This window comes from Microcebus murinus, chromosome 9, assembly GCF_040939455.1.
Source record: "Microcebus murinus isolate Inina chromosome 9, M.murinus_Inina_mat1.0, whole genome shotgun sequence".
In the NCBI taxonomy this organism is placed as follows: Eukaryota; Metazoa; Chordata; class Mammalia; order Primates; family Cheirogaleidae; genus Microcebus; species Microcebus murinus.
This window is the reverse complement of record NC_134112.1, coordinates 54,950,796-54,973,799: the sequence shown is the minus strand read 5'-3', so window position 1 is coordinate 54,973,799 and position 23,004 is coordinate 54,950,796. Positions and strand designations below refer to the sequence as shown.

At 36.6% G+C, this 23,004-nt stretch overlaps 1 protein-coding gene across 7 annotated transcripts in view; it reads right to left on the bottom strand.

The window, feature by feature from the left end:
• Positions 1-18,646, bottom strand: part of CACNA2D1 (calcium voltage-gated channel auxiliary subunit alpha2delta 1) — a 476,872-nt gene extending 458,226 nt beyond the window's left edge. For 6 of the 7 annotated variants that reach the window (XM_020289801.2, XM_076006475.1, XM_076006477.1 and 3 more), the window contains exon 1: positions 18,085-18,506. In XM_020289801.2, the coding sequence (XP_020145390.2) occupies positions 18,085-18,179 (95 nt within the window). In that variant the 5' untranslated portion in view covers positions 18,180-18,506. Of the gene's footprint in view, positions 1-18,084 lie in introns of all 7 variants that reach the window. The other variant, XM_076006476.1, reaches the window with a different exon arrangement.
• Between the last annotated feature and the right edge of the window lie 4,358 nt (positions 18,647-23,004).

Here is a 23,004-nt window from a genome sequence, read left to right as displayed (position 1 = left end):
CAGATGATCTTGTAGTAGTCTACTGATATAACTTAACATGCTTCAGTTTCATTAGGTAAAATCCTACATGCACTATAAGAACATCATTGGCAACAGGCTGTCTGAAAAATCTCCCAACAAGTAGAAAATAACAAAATATGATTTGTCAAAAACCATGGTTTTTTCATGCATTTTAATTCCAATGTGCACAGATGTTTAGGAAGAATCTAGGGTCTACAAAACGAAAAAGCTCTGCAATACTCATTACTTGCTAACTGAACATTTGAACCAAACATAAATGGTGTGGCACATTCCTTTCTTTGAAAACTTTTAATTGCCTTTTACAGGAATATATTGTTTGATTCTAGATGTGTTTCAATACAGTGAGAATTATTTATACTTTTATACTTTGGCAGACATTCTGAGATCTGAGTTATCAATGGAGATTTTTATATAGCCTCAGCTCCATAGACCAAATATACTTTATACAATTTTTTTAAGTGAAGAGGAAACTAACTTAACCTGCACCATGTACGTACTAAGATTCTCTGACATAAGATCTTTATAGAGTAACAATTTATATACATCTGTTCTCTGATTATACAAAGTAATCCCAAAATCCATCAAAAGGAAATAGCGACTTTCACATTAGCTGGTTCACTGAAAAAGAGTATGCAGTCCTTCTTTATACTGCAGTAGCAAAATAATTGCTCTGCTGACAGCAAGTGTTTGGATTCACAGAAAATAATAAATGGTCTACAGAAAATACACTAAAGACCAAATTTGTTTATAAATAACAAAATTCTAGTAAGGAACTATAGAATATAACAATTAAATAGGAAGCTACCTTCAAACCAAAGGATTAAGATTACTTTGAGGAAAAAGCCATTGCTATCCAATAGCTAAAATAGAAGATAAGTGTTAAAGCATATCATTTTAATGTAAAATCATTTAATATAAAAATCTATTTTAGTTTTTATAATGCCATTTTCAAACTGAAAACAGTAATTCAGTTATCTTAAATATCCAAATATATTAAACGAGAGCTGCTCTGATTATGCTCTGCAGATCTTGCCAGTCTGGGAACCATTTCCACCAGTCCACAAGAAAAGTATCTAAATTGAGAGTGTGTAGATACTTTTAAAAAGAGTTTGAAAAAGTAATTTTATGGCTGTTGAATCTGATTATTTAAAACAAGGTTTATATTTTGTATATATTTTTAAATTTCATTTTTCCATTAAATGATTTTCATTCCATTTCACAAAAAAAAAAATCCATACTCCCCACGTTTGTAATGGATATGAAATTCACAAAGTAAATAAATAAATAAACCCTGCTTCGTTAGCACAGTTAGTGTGAAAAGCACCTAACTGAGACAACTACTGTGGCCAGAGTTTGGTCTTAGCAAATTAATTAGCACTGGAGGTATAACAAGACAAATCCTGAACAAATCAGACAACCAGAAGTACTCTGAAAGCAAAATGACTAGGTACGCACTTGGCTGAGCATGGGAGCACCTACCTGTATGTAGTATCTGAGAGGTCCTCTTTTTAAGGTAAACTTACAGAGCACTCAGTACTCAAGTATTATGAAAAAGCATTTTATCATTTATTTTTTCTTTGAAAAGCAGAATTTATAACTATTCACCTAAATCTACTCACCGAAGGGAAGAAATCATTAATATTTTGTAATTGGGGTATCAGAGAACATTGCCATTCCATGTGAATACATATGATATATTTTTTAAAAACGATGCTGTTTAGGATTTTAGAGAATTGCCTAGTTTACACAAACAAGAAACTGCATATAATTTCAGAAGAGACCCAAGTATAAACCTTAATTTGGAAGCATCTTTATACTTTACATTTCAGAAGAACTGATTTATAATTTTTCTACACATTTATTGACCATAATGATGTAAACTAGCTTAAACCATAACACAGAGGATTCTGCTTTGTAGGTGAAAGGTTCAGCTACCTAATTATGACATCACCCTCAATGAGTAGTGAATGACGTACTGGAGTTTCCTTACAGGATGGGTCAGAACCAATGTGACAAAACATAGTTTACCTGGAGGCATGTGGATGATAGGACATCTAATGCTTGAGAGCATTTCCAAACTTTGTGAACATATAAAGAGGGAAAGGAATGAATATTCCTATTTTCTACTTTGTGGTGTATTTATGGTGGCTGCCTAATAGTAAAACATGTGGTAGGCAGAATTCTAGGATGGCTCCCATGTTTCCCACCCCCAGTCTAACCCACTCTCCTTGAGTGCGAGCGGGACCTGTGGTTAGGAAGGGATGTCATTCCCATGATTACCTTATATTAGTTATATGGCAAAAGTAAAGATATTCTGCAAGTATAATTAAGATCCCAAATCACTTGATTTTCAGTTAATCAAAAAAGAGATCACGGGTGGACTAACTTAATCAACCAAAAACACTTAAAAGAGGGACTAAGCCCCCTTTCTAAACCAAGTGATTTTTCCTCTAGACTTGAAGAAATAAAACTGCCATGTTGTGAGAAGACCTATAATAAGGCTCAACAACCACATGATCTTGAAAGAGGGGCGGAAAGTAGTCCCATAAAGAAACGCAAGCCAGTCAACACCTCCTTGCAGCCTGTCGAGACTGCACAGGGGACATCCATGGCTCCTCACCATTGACACTGTGCCATAATAAACGTGAGTTGCTTTAAACCTAAAGTTTGTGGTAATATATTACACAGGATAGAAAATACATAAATAAACTTATATTACCAAATTTTAAACAAAGGATTTATTTTATGTATCTTTACATAAAGTGCCTTTATGTAGAGTCTTGTTTTGATTCATTGAACTTTAAATTAGCGATCAGTCTTTGATTTCCCTTGTATAATCTGATTCACATCTTTTTTCATCCATGTTGAGGATTTAATATGTAATTCTAACTCTGTTCCTTTAATCATGCCTTTACAATAGGAGGGAGGCTAATTAGCTGGGCACAGTGAAGGGGCACATAAAGATTCTGCACACACATACTTCTACATTTTAAAATGTCTTATGAGCTCTACTATGAAGTTTTCTTGAAAAAATATTTTAAAGCGTATAATATAATTGATTTTTACTCCTTTCTAAAAACATTTCATAATACTCATTTATTGCTCGAGGTAAGACATGTTTGTTTCTCATCTTAAAAGAAAAAAAAACACCATTCTATGTTATACATAGTATGACAATTGTTGCTTATGCAGTTCGAAAGTTACCATTTCATTTTCAGACAGTTTGCAACAATTACTAGAAATACATTGTCAAGTGAGAACATCTAGGGCTTCTTTCACAGAACCAAAATCTTCAGGTGGCAATGGGCCACTAAAATTACTTTTCTGCACACAAGGTCAATTTTTCTGCAAGGTCGATGACTTAATTATATATTAAGGTAGTCCTCCTTTATCCACGGCTTTGATATCTGCAGTCTCACGTTCCATGTTTTCAGCTACCTGTGGTCAACCATGGTCTGAAAATTTTATGGTATTAAGAAAGAACAAGAGACAGAGAGAGAGTGAGAGAGAAAGAGTAGACTACATTCACATAAATTTTATTGTAGTATATTGTTATAATTGTTCTACTTTATTATTAGTTATTGTTTTAATCTCCTACTGTGCCTAATTTATAAATTAAAGTTTATCGTAGTACGTATGTAAAGGAAAATACATAGTAAATATAGGATTTAGTACTATCTGTGGTCTCAGGCATCCACTGAGGGTCTTGGAATGCATCCCCAGCAGATAACGAGGAACAACTGTACTTAATATATCTTTCAATCAGACCAAAAAGAAGCCTGGTACCATACTATGATTTAGTGCAATTTGGTGGCAATGCAGTGTTTAAAAGGGAGAAAACCATCCAACCCGACCATTTTTTATTTCAGAAAGAACTAAAATAGGGGAAAATAACCTTTTCTAGAGCTTACCCCCAGGCACTGGAGTGCTCAGGTACCTAGAAAGATCTAAGTTATGGTCAGTAGATACATGAATGGCAATTATGTAACAACTAAGACCAAGTTCTTTAAAAATAGTTAGGAAGTGAGTAATTAGATGTTAGAAGGTGCTAAAGCCAGGTATTTTTGCTTCTAAGGTGTTACTAAGTTAGGACTCACATCTAGTTAGTGGTGGAAGCAAATAGGAACCCAACTCGCCCTATTACACTGAATTCACTTATTTCTAATCAGATTATATTTGTTCAGTGCTTTCTACATGCCAATATTTTATATTAATTAACATTTTTCATCCTCACAAGAACCCTATGAAGTTTAACGACTGGGAATATTAACTGAAGTTACCCAGCTAATAAATTGTAGAGTTGAGCTTCAAATCCACACTTTTAACCAACCAGGCAAGTTCCATGAGAATTAAACCCTAATGTCCAAAAGCATCCATTTTTTAATGAATTGACTTCTCTACATCTCTAGAATGGTACTAGAATTCTAAGTACTTGATAGTCACAGACAAGAAAGAAGTTTTGATGACACTCAGCATGGATCCAAGATCTAGATTCATTTATAATGCAAGAGACCTGTGCTTCTTGGCAGGAATCTGTTCTAATTTGGTAAACAGAGAGGTTATGGATCTAACTGGCAGTGGATATAGCTTGCTGTTTCTTCTAGTGACATATGACCCAGCCTCAGACAAAAGCCATGACACTTATGACGAAAAATCTCAAATATAACCTGAGGACAAGGCACAATCTGCCTTTTTTTTTTTTAAATTGGTCCTCCCCTTCCCATGCCCATTCCAGGGAAGATTCCCCCCCAGTGCCCTAATCTCCCTTAATACTAAGAGCGTAAGAGATTATTTAGAGAAAATAAAGTAATCCTTAATAATCTCCATAGATTCCTCTAGGAGTGGATTAGCACTGCAAGAAAAACCTCTAATTTGAATGACTCCATATTAGAATTTTAAAAAGATGAAAGAAACTAATACTTTCCACTCTTTGCTCACTAAATTCAGTGGAATATACGTATATCAGTACTTGATGGCCTCTCACTCAAGCCTCACAATTCTCCATAAAAAAGGCATAGAGTGTGATACTTTTTTACAGAGTATGAAAATGAAACTCAAGGAAATTAACTTTCCAAGATCACACAGGCTATACTGGAGGCAGGGTCTATTTAACCTTGGGATTCCCTGACTCAAAATCCTGATTCTTCCCTCCATACTGAGCTGCCTACCCTGAATCCTCCAAACTCTGAGAACACAGACTAGTACAGTTCTGGCTTTACTTAAATATCTATCAACATGCCTAACAACTTCTGGGAACAATATGGAATCACTGTGTGATTTGGAAGATGTGAAAAGTAAGACTGCAAGACTCAGACTGGACAAAAATACATCACATTCATTTTGATATTTCAGTTACTCCTAATGAAATTTACAATCCTTCATATGTATGACAGCGTTCTTGGATACTACGAAGCATTTTCGGGTTTTATAATGTCTTTTAAATATATATTTTCTATATACATGTAACATATTTGAATTTATATTCATATTTTATTATAATTTTCATTTCATACAAATCATTATAATACTATATTTGATGTGTGTATATGTGTGTGTATATATATACACACACACCATATAAGAATATATATATATATATACATATATATATATATATATATATATATATATATATATAGCCAGTGCATGTGTTTCTCTGAAATTAGGGTTGGAGTGCAGAGGGAACAGAAGGAAAAAAATAGATCCCAAGTAGCCTGTTGACCCCAGGTTTTAGAACCATATGCGTATTATAAGAATAGAAATCAGAGGCCAATCTACTTCACTTATGGAAAAACCCAGAAGGGGTAGGACTAAATCCAAGGCTTGTAACCTTCAAATAGCTCCTCTGTCACAGTCATTTATGCTTGGGGACTCAGCTGGCTTTTAGACACTACACAGACAGGTTGTGTCACATCTGATAATTTAAGGAGATGAATGACCTCATATAATTATCATGGATGGTTTACCCTGTGATGAGTTACCATTCCCCTATGTTTATTTATTACCATCGAGGAATAATGTACATGTTAAATAATTACTCTCCAGTAGACCTTGGCACCCACGTATCAGTCCTCTAGGAACTAAGCTACATGTGCACAAAAAGTTTTGCCTCATAAAGATTAATTACAATTTCTACACTTACATCAACAGGAAAATCAGGTGCTTGGAGAGACAACCAAGCATTTCTTATGGTTAATTTAGAGCAATCTGTACACCCTCCTTTGTGCCCATCCTCCTGAAGCTTGACGTGGCCCATTTGTTTAAATCTCCCAACATTTTTACGGATGCAAATTTAAGTCAGTTCTAATATAGTGTCATCACAAAGAAGGATTGGTATTTTTAAAGTGGCAAACATCATAAAAATTTTACACATTCTTTTCTGTGGCAAATGTCAAAATGAACCACCATAAAAAGGCAAGTTCCTGACACTTGAAATCTTGCTGCTTCAATGGTTATCATCAAGCTATAATCATTAGTCATGATATTAATGTATAGGTTAATATAAAACACTTATTTTCTCCGTAAGTCATTTTAGATTTTGCACTTGAAATTTTGTGTTTTATTTTTATCAACAAGAGAATAGTGTTCGTGAAAGACTCAACTCCATTTGTACTGTAAAGTGAAAGGGTAGGATTAAGTCAGTGTAACTAATTATCAGCTGGATGAGTCAAGTGAAAATTGGCCTTTTTCGGTTTGTTCTTGGCAGATTTTTGCTGACTACTATATTGGTTGCTAAAAATGCAACTGGTTTTGACTTTTCTATCCTGTATTCACTCAATTTTGTAGGGTTGTCCAGAATCATTTCTATAAACATCATGGATATCTCTTTTGAAGCCGAAAACTCATATCTTTGTTTGAAAATGAGAGGTTATCGGTGGCAAAGTTATGACATTTAAAAATAGATTCACTCTCCTGTGGCACAGTTCTCATACAACAGGTGCTGGCTGAAACGCCATGACAAAACACATCAAACACTTTGTGGTTCTGCTTGCTTCATGGTCCCTTTTGGGACACTAGTTTTGTCCTTAACCTAGGGATGGAACACTTCACCCACCCAAGTCTACTTGCACTCCACTGCAAGTAGAGTGTTTTCCTTTCCTTTTTATGATACAAGGCTACACAAGTTTCAGGAAGAGACATTTTTAAGGCTGCTAAGCATTATTTTTCCCATTCATTTCAAATTTTTCTCATGGCCTGAATGATATATTAGCACAATAATCTAGCTCACTAAACCACAGTCATCAATTTTCATGATCTCTCAAAGGCAAAAAAAAGTCACACAATGTACAAATAATAAAGCCTGGCCATTAAACAGTGCTTCAGAGTTCCCCATGCATTCTGTCATTTGATCCTCACAATAACATTATGATGCAGGATGCATGAATATCATCCTAGTTGTACAGATGGGGAAACAGAGGCTGAGAGTTAGTTCTGCTCTACTTTACATTGACTCCTTCTCCCCTCAATCTTATTGTTGGGTTATGCAGCCAGGTGAGATAATAGAGGCCAATACCTTAAAGATCCTGCAAAGGGCAGCAATGTACAGCGGGTAAGTGTAGAACTCTAAAATCAAGCTGCTTAGGATCAAATTTTAGCTCCTAAGGAAATTCAGAAAAGTTCTTCATACTCTAAACTTAAGTTTCCTCATTATAAACAGAGTGATAATAATACTTATCTTAGAGGACTAGCTTGAAGGTTAGATGGATTAAAAAACATAAAAACATGGAGGTTATTCACAGCCCCTGGCATAGATAAGGAACTCAAAAATGTCAGAAAGCAATAATATAATAACAGAAGAATGACTGTTAGTAATTATTAGTGTTCAGAGAGTCTGCAGGTAGAGATATCAAAATTAGCTCAAATAAACCATGAACACCTACAGGGGAGAAAAAAGGGTAAAGTCACAAACGGAAATAAATATCCCTCCCTAATTTTCTCATCTTTTACCACAAACCACAAGAGTGGTTTTTCCACACTGCCATGGTACCAATGAGATCAATATTGATTCTTAGATCTGCCAGCATTTGCAATCCTAACCATTCGTTTATTTATCTTGGAAATGCTGTGACGGCAGCTGCCAGTAATTTCCACACCTTCAGGAGACCTGGGATGCTTCAGTAGGGCTGGCCAGGGACATGCTTTGCAGGAATATTCTGTCAGTAGTTTTTGGTTTTTTTGTTTGTTTGTTAGAGACAGGGTCTTGCTATGTTGCCCAGGCTAGACTCAAACTCCTGGGCTCAAGTGATCCTCCTGCCTAGGTCTCCCCACTAGGTGGGACTATAGTCGAGCCACCCCTCCCAGCTCCCAGTGGTGTGTGGTTTTATCAAGTATGTCATTTTGTTTTCTTGACAAGGATCTGTTTAAATTCAAACTTCTGCTCTCTACTGTAGGTGGGTAGCATCAACAGGGCAGGGCAGTAAACAACCATTGTCTGCCCTAAATTAATGAATAAATAATACTAACTCGCCAAAGGAAAGAACTATTTGTTCTTTTCCTTTTTTTTTTTTCAATTATACTACTGTAACATCTTTCCACCACACACATATACATTTATTAAATCTAATGACATCTTACAAAACTACATGGATCTTCATGACAATAATCTCTCCTAGGAAAGAAGTAAATGAAAAATAAAGACAAAAGAGAACCAAGTTGCTGTGTCCAAAGATAATATAGTGGTGAACTGGAGCTTGTTACTACTAAGTTAAAAAAAAAAATCTCTAGACTATGAATCTCAAAATTTGAATATTACTAATGTGTATATATTACATTTCTGAGTCATGTCATTTCTTGTTGAGAATGGAATCTGAATCATTCCTCCAAAAACATCTCCAATAAATTGGAATTGTATTCATCCTCTATTCCAACCATCTGCTTTAATTCTCAAGGCTGTCTCATATTTCAAAAGTTACTTTGTAAGACATTGTTTTAGTCTTGATCCCTTCCTCACCTGCCTCTGTCAGAATGCATCCATCAGCCATGGCCTCTCTCATTGCTTTCATCTCTCTGCCATTTGGTCATCTGCCTCTGATATACTCAAATCTCCCTTCTTATTTAGTTGTCTTCACAACCTTTCCCACCCCACAGCCCCAGAGCCTTTTTCTGAGAATTGCTTTCTTCCCTGATTCATGGTAATAGCAACTGGCCTTTTACAATGTAATACCTTCTAATAAGATTGGACCAGGTATGAAGACATAACCCAAACTTAGTCAACCAGAGGTCTCTTTTCTAAATCCCATCTCTTGGTCACAATTGAAAAGCACTATAGATGGCCATCTGGTCCAAACTCAGACTATCAACATATCTTCTTTGGGAGGCTATCTTTTGGGCTAGGATTCTAGACTCCAGCTGGTTCAAGGCTTCGATACAGAAAATATAGTCCTTTGCAACCATTTGACACCCTGAATGCTGAGAAGCAGAAAAATGCCTATTTGCAGAAATAGAGAAGAGGAGGTGACACAGAGAAAAGCAGAAGATGACCTGAGAGATGATCCTGATGGCAGTCCCACCTTTTTCTGCAACTGTTGGCACATCCTTGAACTCAACTCCCATGATTGCTTATCCAGCTCCACTACTATTTAAAAATGTTTCCTTTTTTGGTTTAAGATAGTCCTATGGTTTCGTACTTCCAATCCTAATGGCCTAACATTAACTCCTACTCTTAAAACAAATCAAAAGAAAGCAAAGTCCCTTAACCTGTGTTCTTATGAATTTACTCTCTATCTCTCTCTTTCCTCATATTGCCAAATCCTGGAGAGAACAACCTACCCTTGCTATCTCCATATTCTCAACTTCTACCAACTCCTCAAGCCACTGAAACTATGGTTCTGTCCCACACTCTACTGAAACTGCTCTTATATCAATGGCCTGATGACTTCCTTAAAGGGTCATCCCATTTGTTCGCTCCACAAAACTTACAGTGTCCATCATAGTAGATACTAAATAAATATTAGTTAAATAAATGAATGAACCCTTCTTCTGGGTTCAAAGAGACTGCTCTCTGAATTTATCTTCAAACCCCCTTCAGATATATATTTCTAAGGGCCTAATAGACATCTACAAGGCACTGCAAACTCAAAATGTCCAACAGTTAACCTATTATCCCTGTCCCCAACACCAACCTGGTATTCCTACTGTGTTCTCTAATCTACAACATTTAATGAAACATGATCTACCTGTTATTCTCCAACTCTTTTCTCTTCCTAATTTCTCAAATCCCATAACCATAAAGACCTGAAATTTTACTTTTATAGTATATTTCATACTTGCTTTGTTGTCTCACTGCCACTATTCTTTCTAAGACCTTGGGCATGTCTAGTTCAGTGAATCCTACAATAGTATACTAAGTATTCTCAGGGCCTCTGCCTCACATACTCGCCCTCTTTAATCCACCTTCTACACATTATGATTCAAATTTATTAAAATGTTTTTAAATTTAACAATTTCAATAGCAACACGTGATGGAGACCAAGTCTGTTTTGGTATGCAGAGCAGGGATATCACAAATGTTCATGTGATGTGAGCACTGCCCATCTCCTCCAGCAGTCAGAATGCAAGAAATGTATAACCTGATTCAAGCCAAAAGTCCCACCAACATCTTTTCCCACCCAGCAGTCCTATGCCTAATTAAGAACAGACCATGTTTCTTCAAACTATGCTCCTTCAACATGCAATGTACTTTTTCTTTGGTCATGCATCCCATCATTTCACAGTTAGCTTGGAGCTGTGAATGTCTTCCTTTGGGATTTTCTCTTCCTCAATTTGTATTCTCAACATGTAGCTCAGTGTAGTATATAATTTGCAGTGAATGATAATAATTGCATTAATTGTCGAATTAAATTATATTTAGTATTAAAAATATTTGAAGCAGGGGACATTAAAAGAGACAGTATAAATTAAAACTATTTCTAAAAATGAGATGTACTATTTATTTAGAGGCCTAAATAGTCTTAAGTGTACTGCCTAGAAGCCTGTCTATCTACTAGTTATTTCCCTACTTGTAATCTAATGAAAAAAAATTTATTAACATAATTTCTTTCTTGACGATTAGCACGTAAACTTTTAATAAGATGTTATACTAACGTTTCTTATCCAATGAAACGTTTCTTATCCATTTGCCCAGGAAGTAAGAATTTTTAAGTACTTCTATTTTTTGAGATCTAGGCAATTTATTTTCTTTGGTCTCCAAGGTGAATTTCCATATCTGAATATTTAGGTCTTTAAAAATGAATATTATGTTTACGAAGCAGCATTTCCAGTATAACCAAGCTCACATGGGAAATGGGGGAAAAAAAGAAGAAATTAAGAGAAATAACCAATTGCTACCTTCAGCATCTCTAATGTAAATTCACACTTCCTAAATCTGAGAGCTGCTTTCTCTTCTCCACTTACACATACAATATTCTTCCTAGCATTTTCACCACAATGCCTGTTGATCACTTTTTTTAAATGAGATTTTCACAGTATGCCGGAGCCCATTTATTTTATTAGAGCCATTCCTCTTTTAATTCTGAAAACAAGGCATTATTAATATTTAACCATCCCTTTATATAGCCTGACAATATGCATGTTAGAAAAGAATGATTTTATGAGCTCTTTCTCCTATTTTCCCTAATTATCTCCACAGTATTGGGCAAATGTCAAAAAAAAAAACAATTGTCTAGTCTGTTTGACAATTTTAGTGGAAGTGTTGATTTCATATTACACATTTATCTGTGTATCAAAATCCCTCAACAATTTCCCTTATAGAGGGAAATGTTTGGTAGTTAGAGGAGGTCCTCTGAAACAGTGAGTGTATATCAAGTGAAAAGGACCCCAAATTTAGTTCTGATCATCACTGGTAACGGGAGAAAACGAAAAAATTCCCCATATGATTTGATGTTATATGCAAATAATAAATTATTAATAGTAATTATATCTGTGTATATGAAAGAAACTAAGAATGAATTTTTGAATAATAGAATACAGTGATTACTTTTCATTATTTGCCAGGAGACCACCATAGTAAGTTTTTAATTACTCAGGAAAAAGAACTTCAAATAGACAGTAAGATTATCCCCAAATCTGAAGCATTTAAAATGGCCAACACCATTATTTTCTACTGCCATAATTTCTAGTTTAAGTTTTCTTCCATTTATGATATGGAATTTTAAATGTATCCTAATTTTTTAAATCCACAGAGCATATGGTTAAAAAAAATCAGCAGAAGCAAATGTTAAAATAACATTTAGCCAGAAATATCCCACATTCATATTCAAAGAGAACTTCAAATATTGCTTTATACATAACAGCCTGATTCTGAATTATTGAAATTAACTATAAAAAGTGTGCTGGTTTGTTGAGGCCACAATGTCAATCTTTTCCTTGTTCATAATCTGTACAATTAAGTGGCAAAATTTAAAGGAACAATGACCACTTTCTTGACTCATTTTTAAAAATTGCTAAGAGTCATTTATTCTTATGTATTGAATTACTACAAAAGATGTAAAGTCTACAAGAGATACCTAAAAGTTTATATTTTACAAATAAAATTTTAAAACCTGTGCACATTTGCCTCATTCTTAAAACATCACACCACCAAATATATTTAATTGTTACAAATTTCAAAGTATGCCATATCTAAACAGCAGAAATAAAATTGCTTAGTACGTAAAGAACTTAATAGATGCCCAATATTCAAGTGCAACAGTTTCTTTCTCATACTTGTGTTTAAAAGATAGTAAAACTATCTTTAGAAGTACTTTTTTTGTTACTCAATCAATTATGTTAATAGCTCATCTTTATAGGATTAGAGCATTTGCAAGCAGCTTTTTTATACAATATCTCATTTGTCTTGACAAATTATTCTTAAATGCTAGTGTTATTAAAATATTTGAATGAGATTTAATCCCTGAAATCAGTTATGTATTCGCAGAAATCTTAAAGCATGCACACTTGTTAATAAACTTACCCTACTGAAGTTTTGCTATCCTAGCAAACAACTTAAATTATAAAAATCTATGTATGTACATACACATATGTATGTATATTTGTACACACATAAGAAATTATCTATTGAATAGAATACCATAGTAATACAAACTAGACAAGTTACCTAATTATGCCAGTTAATATTTTGGCTCCTCAAGGAAAAGGTGGTAAACACAGTATTTTTCATAAAGTGTTACCGGTTTTACTCAGTTGACATTGAAGTCAATCGTCTTTTTCTTTCAACTCCGTAAATGATATAACACAACCATTTTCATGTTGTAGTGTACACACACAAAAATGAATCATGTTTAAGCTATATGGTTTGCCATCACAGCCCATTCCAAATTTACTAGAAAGCAACCTAGTGAAAGCCTTGGGAACAGTCGTGGTACTGCTCATAGACAGTCCGTGAAAGGAAAGATTAGTTGACACACTTAGTGACACAGTGCTTGATGCACCCTGTAAGCCTTAAGTAAATGTCGAGTGGACATAATAGAACAAAGTTTGTTCCCCACGGTAAGAAGCTTACATGCTTTTTGAAATACTACCACAGACAGCTCTTTTAATACAAATAATGGAAGGTTGTCATTTTAATAACAATAAAATGTTACTTTTTAGAAATACTAAAAGAAATTCTGATTTTTTCAAAATTCTATGCATGCTTATGTTAGAACTGTTTATGTTCACACATGTAAGACACCAACAGAGATGAACAAATTGCATGATTTGCCTAAAATATATTTCATTTTACCCATTTAAGTCTCAAGTTTAAAGTTACAAATAGTTTGAAGCCACATGATAGGAAATATGATGTGAATTCAAAAGAACAGATTACTTTCTTAGAAATATGTATGTGTATTGATAAGTAGGAAAAAGAAGAGAAACCTCGAAGTAGGTGTTTTATGTAACGAATACTCCAGAGAATACATAAATTAAATAATATAGTTGGTCATGGGTACAACTTTTTAAATTATTCAAAAAATTTCTAAATGCATTATTTCTTATGAATATATGTTCCTAAATATAAACATTAAATTTGAATACAATATATGATTCACATGTGTTGTTTATGTTCTTGCCAAACCTTACTATATGTAAACTCTAGAAGAATTTTTATTGTTATTTTTATCAATGTTGGAGAAATAATAGAAAGATGTCTACACAGCCATGTTTCTTTAAAGAAAAAGAGTGAGAAAGTTTTTATCTATTTTCAAAATGAACCACCCACTTTATTTTCCAGTTTTATATGTATTTATTACATTAAAATTAAATTAATGAAAGCCATGAAAAAAGATAACACAGGCATTTTTTATTTCCTTTTTATAAACTATAATAAGCTTAGATTTTTGTATCTTCCCAAAATGTTTTTTTAATTTTATCCATATCAGTCTGCGTACTGTTCATTCAAATTCCAATCCAAATAGCTATATGTATGCCTATGTATAACATCAATAAATTTAACATTATATTACTATTTATATGAAAAAATATATCTACTGTTACATATTTTTAAATATATACCTGTAGAATAATAAATGTTGTCATGTGGTTAAGCTGAGAACCAATTAAAGATCTGAGAAAGAAATTTATTAACATTCACTGTTTTTAAGTTTTATTTTATATTTAATGTTTTACCTCATATTTTACCATATGGCACATTTTCTTCTGTATATAGTATGTAAATAGAAATTGCTAAGCTCAAGTGAGAATAATTATGTCACTTCTAATGCATGGAATAGATAACCATTCCAATGTCATGACATACAAATTTCTTTTCTATAGCCTTAAATAAAAATTTGTCTAATAACAGAAAAAAATATTAACACCATAAATATTTAAACCCCAAAACTACTATTCTTTCATGGGATTATATGCTTATTTCTTGCAGACATCTATAAGTCTTAGTTATATATTTATACCATCGTATAGTTTATATTAAAATCCCCATGTACCAATGGGCTGTCAGCCAATTATTGTTGACTGACTGGCATTTTGATATGACTAAGATAAAAGTTTAATATGAATAATAGAACTACAACACTTTCAAAAAACTGGATTTGTAAAAAGATTTAAAAATTAAGGACAGATTTAAATTAATATTATAATACTAGTTATCACACATGTAATTCTGAATGTTAAAATAGAAGTGTTTTAACATATGTGCCAAGGAATTATTTCTAGAAAAAGAGAGATACTCTTTTTGAAATTACATTTTAGAATACTAGCACAACATGTGCATACTATAACATGAAAATGATGTATTTTCCATTTATATATAAACCAATACACATTAGTAGTTGCTACCATATCACATATTTATGTTACAAATCTTATCAAGACAAACATTTCCAAAAGAAACACCTAACCCAGAGAAAGAATTATATCAAAATTCCTTTGTCTGAAAAAAAAACATTATTTTACTGTTAACTCTTAGAACATTTTAACTATTATTTTAATCCAGAAAAATATGACATATTAGAATGTATGTTAATCTAAAGAACAGAAAATTTAGATTGATATATTAATGTTTTACTATAATAAAATGTAAACCCTTCATACTACTGTAAACACTACTTAGGAAAAAAACTGAATTACTAATTCTAATTCAGGTCGAACTACAATTAATGCATAATTAATTTTATAGCATGTCATGGCATGTTCTTCCTCTTTTGATGATAAAAACTTATATTACTTTTTTGCTGAAAAATAAAATTGTCAAAAAAACAAAAAATTCTCTAATGATTTCCAGAGAAATTTATATACAGAAGCATAATTTTACTTTAATGAACACTATAATCTCTGTACTCAGTTTTTACAAACTTGAATTTTTTCCCAAAGATTTGAGATTTGTCCTGATTAAACATTGCATATGATTCTTTTCTTGCAAGAAATGCCAATGGCACCACATCTTGGTGAAATTAATCCCTCATTTTTTTTAATTTCACAAAGTTTATTCAGAAATCTAACCTAAAGTATAAATGTCAACCATCATTTCTCTTTTCCTTGGAGGTGGTGTTATCAACTTTTCAAATAAATAATTAAAGATGCAGAAGGCTTCCAAAAATATTGTTAATACTACCTACAGGAGACTGATTTAGCTCTACAAAATCTTTTATTAAGTTTTAAATTCATTAAACAATTAATGTTTTATATAACTTGAAAATATCTTGAATTTCCATTGTTAAAAATAATTTCAATGCCTTTCAAAGAGAAGAAATTGTAGCGTCCTAATTCCCATTTTATCCCACTATCTAGTCTCTTTCTTGTCTCTAGTAAATTTCTGACCATGAAAACTGAGTTATTTTAATTTTAGAAAAGCATTTATTGCCAACGTCCTCCTTACAGTAAATATTTTTACATTAATATTTTACCATTGTATGTTCAGGAATAAAAGGTTGTATTCTGTTGTATTTTGAAAGGCCATAGTTTTCCCCAATGGTATGATGATGCATTCCCCCTAAATGATAGAAATATTGATAAATTGTCAATTAAATACAACAGTGTGACTCTTTTTTAAAGAGCTACTTCTTTAACACAAAATGCAAGCCGAGTCACTTGAGTTCTCACTGTATAGGCCAAGCACCAAATAGATTAAACAAATTAAATAAATAAAAGTGTGACTTCTTAGTAAGAGTGAATAATTTTGAAGCATCTTTAGGGTAATTCTACCTCTTTTTATTTTTAAAAATATCCGGTTGGAACATTCTGCTAATTAAACGAAGATCTACAGATGGCATTTACTCTTTTGCTTCACAACAAAAAGGATCTGCAATCAGTTTTATGGAAGATCATCTAAAGAGGAACATTACTGTATATCAATGACAAAAAATATTAGACACTACCCTTCTCTAGGTTAGAATGTGCATCTTCCAGATTCTTGCACTGACACCTAATGTAATAAATACTTTAAGATAAATCTTAAATAATAGCTGCAGGGTTTCAACCGGTAAAAAAGATTCACTGTTAGCAGACACCAAAAACTCCAGTATTCAGCACTCAGCCAACAAAGGACAGCAAATAATTCCCAGCAGCATAAATAACGGGAAAGCTACCTTGGGCTTTGTTTTTGTTATGTAAAATGCATTAAAGTGACTCATCCACTTAAGAATTACCTACTCTTAGAAGCTTTAAAGTAGCTTCAAGAACCAAAATAAATTCTTTCCCAGAATGCCGGACAGGTTATTCAGTGCATTTAAAAATGTGTATATATTTATATGTGCCGCTGACTTTGACTCTATTTTGCAGCCTAAGAGAGGACAGAATTATTATTTTTCATTCCTTCCCTGCCGTATGACTAGAGCTACCTATAAACCCTCCATTTCCAGAATAGCAGCGAGGTGGTTTTTTTTTTTAATTATTTATTTAAAAGTTATCTTAGAAATGTTAAAAATAAGAGAAAATTGCAGGAGGCTCTTGAAACAGTCCCTCCCTGCAAGAATAGGTTCCACTCATTCTAAGCTCAGGAACGGCGTGTCCGTCGGCACTTAGATGTTTCATACGATGGGTTTTGGGGGCTGGATCGCGTGGCCGGGCACCTGCGAGCCCCGGTGGACAGACAGACAGCACGCTCCGCCGCGGGGCGCGGGCACGCTTCTGATCAGAGGGGCTGTCGAGTGCACCCAGGAATTTGGGATCTAAACGAGTGTGGGCAGCACAGCAATGAGCATCTCAGAGGCCAAACGCGGGAGAAGTCCACGCTACCCTGGCAAGCCTGAAATGAGCTATTTGTAAAATACCCAACCAGAACACAACTTTGCAGTGAACTGGGTTTGGTGACAGCGGGTATCAGGCTGGAAACTTTTCCCCCTACGACAGCTGAACTCTAAGGCTCGGAGGATCCGTCGCGAGACGGGCTGAGCGCCGCGAGGCGTCGGCGGACCTTCCCGGGACAGCCCGGCCGCGACGCCGGCTCGGAGCGCATTCCGGCGGCGAGCGGCGCGCTCCGCCGGGTCGGCCTCCCGGCTCCGCGCCCGGCCCGCCCGCGCTCGCCCCCGCCCCACGGGCAGCCGAGCCCCCACCTCGGGCCGGCCGGGTCCCCAGCTCGCGCGGCCGCGCTCGCCCCGCGCTCCCCGCCCGGCCCGGCCCGCGACTTACGTGACGGCCGAAGGGAACGGCTCCTCCGACGAGGGGCCGATCAGCGAAGACTGGAAAAGTGTCAGAGTCAAGGCCAGCAGGCAGCCAGCAGCCATCTTCGCGATCGAAGATCGGTCCCTCCCTCGCCGGTCGCGGGAAGGGACGGCGCCGGGCCCGCGGGCGAGGAGCAGGGGCACGCTCTGCCGCCGGGGACCGCGGACGCTGGGGGCCGGCGGCGTGGGGTCGCGGGGCCGGCGCGGGCGCAGCGGGGCGCCGGGGCAGGGGCGGTGGCGGGCGGACCCACTAGCGCGCGGCCGCAGCTCCGCGCCGCGCCTGCCTCGCCTGCGCCGCCATCAAGGGCGACTTTGGAAACAGACCTCGGCGAGCCCGCCGGCGCTCGCGCGCTCTCGCCCCGCCGCTCGGTTCCCTCCCGGATTTATCCCCCGGCCGCCGGGGAGGGGGCGGGCGCGGGGGCGGGGGCGGGTGACGGCGCCGGGGAGGGCGGGGGTGGATGCTGGAACGGGGGGCGGCGGGCGGAGAGACTTGTGGAGGGAGAGGCTCCGTCTGGCTTCTCGGGCAAGTCGGAGGGAGGCGGCGGGGGGTGGGCCGCGGGAGGGCTGGGCGTCAGAGCCGCCGGGCGGGGACGGGCCGCGGGCAGCCCTCCTTACAAGGCAGAAAGGAACTCCCAAACTCGGCGCCGCTTTGCGCCCGCCGCCCGGCGCGCGGAGGGGCAGCGGGCCAGCGCGGCGGGGCTCCCGGGGGACCGCCAGCCGCCCGGCGGGCACCCACGGGCTGCGAGGGCTCCAGCCGAGTTCTTGGCTCGCGTCTTAGCGGGTTATTTTTGCAGTTGCGGGCGGCGTTGCCCCAGCCCTTCTCCCAGGCGCAGAATCCGCTGCCTGCCTGGGAATCGTGAAGTGATTTGACAACAAATGTAGGAGGGGTTTGTATTGCATGTACAGCACCACTACTGACTCTCTTCCAGGTGGCACTATGTGCCCGGGTGTGCCAGAGGTTAGAGCCTCCGGCGGGGCTGGGGCGCTAACGGTGCCAGCCGCCCCACGCCCAGGTATGGCTCTGCGCACCTGGCGGAGGACGGAGCCGCGGAGGCCGGGCTGGAGACAGACAGGAAAGGACCTGATGCTGTCAAATCTCCCCAGTCCTGTGGCTGAGTAGGACTGAGGGGTGCAGGGACGGATTCTCCATCTAGGGAGGACAGTGTAGCGAGATGGGCTCTGGAACGCCCTCGTTGCGACTGGCTCCAAAAGGCTCTGGCCACTGGCCTGCCCTGCCTGGCAAGATTGCCGCAAGGGGAGTTCACTTTTGTCAACGTGAAGGCATGAAAAGGGGAAGCAGCAGGAACAGGTGGCACTCTGAGAAATGCGTCTGAAACGTGGAGGAGGCATGAAGGGAGGGGCAGAGAGCTGGGGAGTAGCGGTGCCAGGCTGGCTTCACCTCCACCCTCGAGAGGCAGTGGCTGGGAGCGCGCGGGCCTTCTCGCACAGAGAGCAGGGGGCTCTGCGATCAGGCCTCTCCCGCCCAGCACAGGCCTCCTTTCAGGAGGCACCTGGTGGGCCAAGGGTAGAAATGGCTCCTCAGACACCTCAGATTCTTAAGCCCCCTCTTGTCGTATATGAGAAGACTTTTGGCATAAAGTGGAGAGAACACAATTCATGATGAGAAGAATGACCGTCCTGCATACGCGATAGATCTGTCATTATGGAGGTGACTGTAAGATTCTTAATTAGCCCTTCCTTAGTTCCTGGAGGAGCTTAAGAAAGAAACAAGATCCTTATTAATTCGAAATTGATTTTCCAGCTCTTTGAAGGCAGCCTCCCCAAACAAAGACTGATGATGATGGTAATAATAATAACTGGCCAAATTGTAAAAGTGTATGTAATTTTATGATGCCTAGCCCAGTGATTTTTTTTCCTTCCCGTTTCTCTCTGCTTTTTTATGCCTTATTTGTTTTCTTTATGTTCTCTGCATCTCTGTCTTGCTCTTTGTTTCTTTCTTCCTACTCTGAGTGGCCTCACAAAAGGCACCCCACGGTGACTTAACTTAGTTTGTTTTATGCGAGGCACAGAGAGTGTGGCAGCGGGAGCTGGGCAAATGAGGGATGGAGTGGGATGTAATGGGATTGAGAACTAGAGCTCAGGAGGGTGGTTTATATCACTGAAGATAGCTTCCCACTCCAAAATTAGATAACCAAATAGTCAAATCCATCATTTCTTCAATTTTTAATGATTCAAAAGTGTATTTTCTTCCCCAGCGTGAAGATTAAGAAGAGCAGAATTAGATGCCCATTATTGTCTACGTGATATGTTGGTATCATATCATAATGGCCTCACAACATAAAAATATCATTATAATATATTCTGTCAATTATTTCAACAACGATTCCAGACTTCCTACTATGGTACACCGTTTCCAATTTTATATCTTTGAGAGAAACGGCTTAAAGAATAAAGGAATGTAATAAACTTCTAGAGAAGGTAAGTCAGCCTTCATTATTAACTCTGTTGGCCTTTGAGCCAAATCTCAATTTCTCTGGATCACTCTGATGAAGCAATGTGTTCTCCAATATCTGAAGGTGTTGAAGAAAGATATTGCTTCTGCAATTCTTACTGAAAGCGTAGCTTATCAACTGTGAGCCTAAATCATTGTTTAATATCCTGTTGTGAGGTTTGCCATTAATTGCTTTTTATCCACCTAAACCTTTTTAATGAGGATATTCAAGATGTGGTTTTTTTCTTATGTATGACAGCTGAAATAAGGTCATTCCTACAACATAGCATAGTGTTTCTGTTGGATCAACTACAGCCATAACAATGCATTTTGGGGGGCTCAGTCCTGTTATTTTGGAAAATCCCTTAAAAATCAGATCATATCCCATTATTTTAATAAATCACCAACATTTGCCATTCAAGATAAAATGTTTACAAATCATAAAGACTGATAAGGTTAACTGTTGTATTACAGTAAATGATGCAAATGTGCAGAAAATACAGTAAATACATCATAGGCTATAAATGAACAAGAAGTCACAAATCAATATTTACTATTCATTTAAGAAGAAATATTTTAATTAGAAAGTAAGTGAAGTACTGCAGATTTTTGTACTTAATCATTTCTAGAAGAAAATTTAAAGACGATGTTATTCATGTAAAACACTGACTTATTTACAACAGATTTATAATTGGTAACTTTTGGTTAACTCACTATTGTTATTTCATAGAAATGTTTAATTCATTCATATATATTTCATTTTTGTTAATTAAAAATGAACAAAGAACATTAAGAACTTATTAGCCATGAACTGTTCATTCTTACTCCCTTTTTGTTTTAGGTTATACTATGAGTATTGGTAGTGTAAAATTCTATTTTTATTGTATTTTCATACAAACAGGTATGTATAAGCATATATTTCTATGATTTTTTTCAGTAAATCAAATCTAATTTCTTCAAAATTGTGGCTGAAAGAATGAGACAAATAACCAACTGAAATGGTTTTAATCTATCTCTTCCTTTTTGCTCTCATATACAAACAGATATACACAAACACTTAAAAGTAAACTTATTACTCTTGGCCAAAAAAATTGAAAAGGCAATAATTAATTTTCTAAGTTTTTTGCATCTCTTAAGAAAACAAAGGTGAAAATGTTGACATAGGGCCGTATTTGCTTATATGCATATAAAAATGTATGACTTGTCTCTGAGATAGATGTACAGTAAGAGTCATAATCAGAAATACTTGTGATTTGAGGCAGTATCATGCTTCAGTGCACTCACAGATGTGTGCCACAGAAAGCTCAAATTAAAGACAAATGGACAGAAAGCTTCAACTATCTTATCTCTTTGGGGAATACTTTCAGGAGCCAAGAATAAGAAAGCAAGCAACTCAGAAGTATCAATGCCCAGGAGAGTGGTTAAAGGAGTGTGTAGAGATTTTAAAGTTAGAGTTTATATTCAGTATTTTTAAAGTAAAGGCACATAGAGGCCTTCATAAAAAAAACAGCATGGAAAATAAACTATCCTAAACTAAGGAACATGCTCAGATATTTCCTACAAACAACATAAATATTTAGAAGAAATTTTTCTGTGGCCCAAATAATATTGACTGATAGGTCATTAAACTTTTGAGGAAAGAAATGCCTTTTCTAAAGGGGCACAAAGTAACATTAAACAAGATATATTGGAAGTTTATTATTTGTTGATCAGAGTCCTATATTGGCAATCTTATGGTCATTTAAGTATTCAGAAAAATTAGCTATTATATTTAAAAATACCATCATATCTTCAACCAAGCAATAGCTTTTATGTTATTCTATTTTGGATCTCTGCTAATCATAGAATTTTTCATTCAATTCCTTTTTTTATTTTATTTTTGCTCTTCTTCTGCCCTCTTTCCCATTAAACACAAACACATCTTGGAAACAATCATGGCCTACAACATGACTTACTATAAAAAACAAAAACTACAATTCTGTTCAACTCTAAAATTTGAGTTTCATAGTATGATCCTTCTTCACTCAATAAATAGAGCTAGAGTTTTGTTTTTTTTAATCTGTAAGTTATAGAAGAAAATATATGGAATCTATTTATTTAGGCCTCCATAGACAAAGGGAAGTAGAGAATTCAGTTATTTATCCACATATTCACCAGCAAAGGAAAACACAATGGGAAGTAGTTAATAAGAGATAGATAGGAAAAAGTGAAATGGCAGAAATGAATAACTGTTGGAATTCTTTCCAGGTTTTTGAATTTTATGGATGAGCCTTCCATGAGAAGGGAAGAGAGAGATCATCTATTGATATTATTCTTCTGATACTAGGTTTTTCATATTCCTTTAAGATAGTAAAATACCATTATAACCTGACATATTTCTATAATAATTTGAATATGTTGTGGATCAGATTTACCTTCTGAGTAATATAACTCATT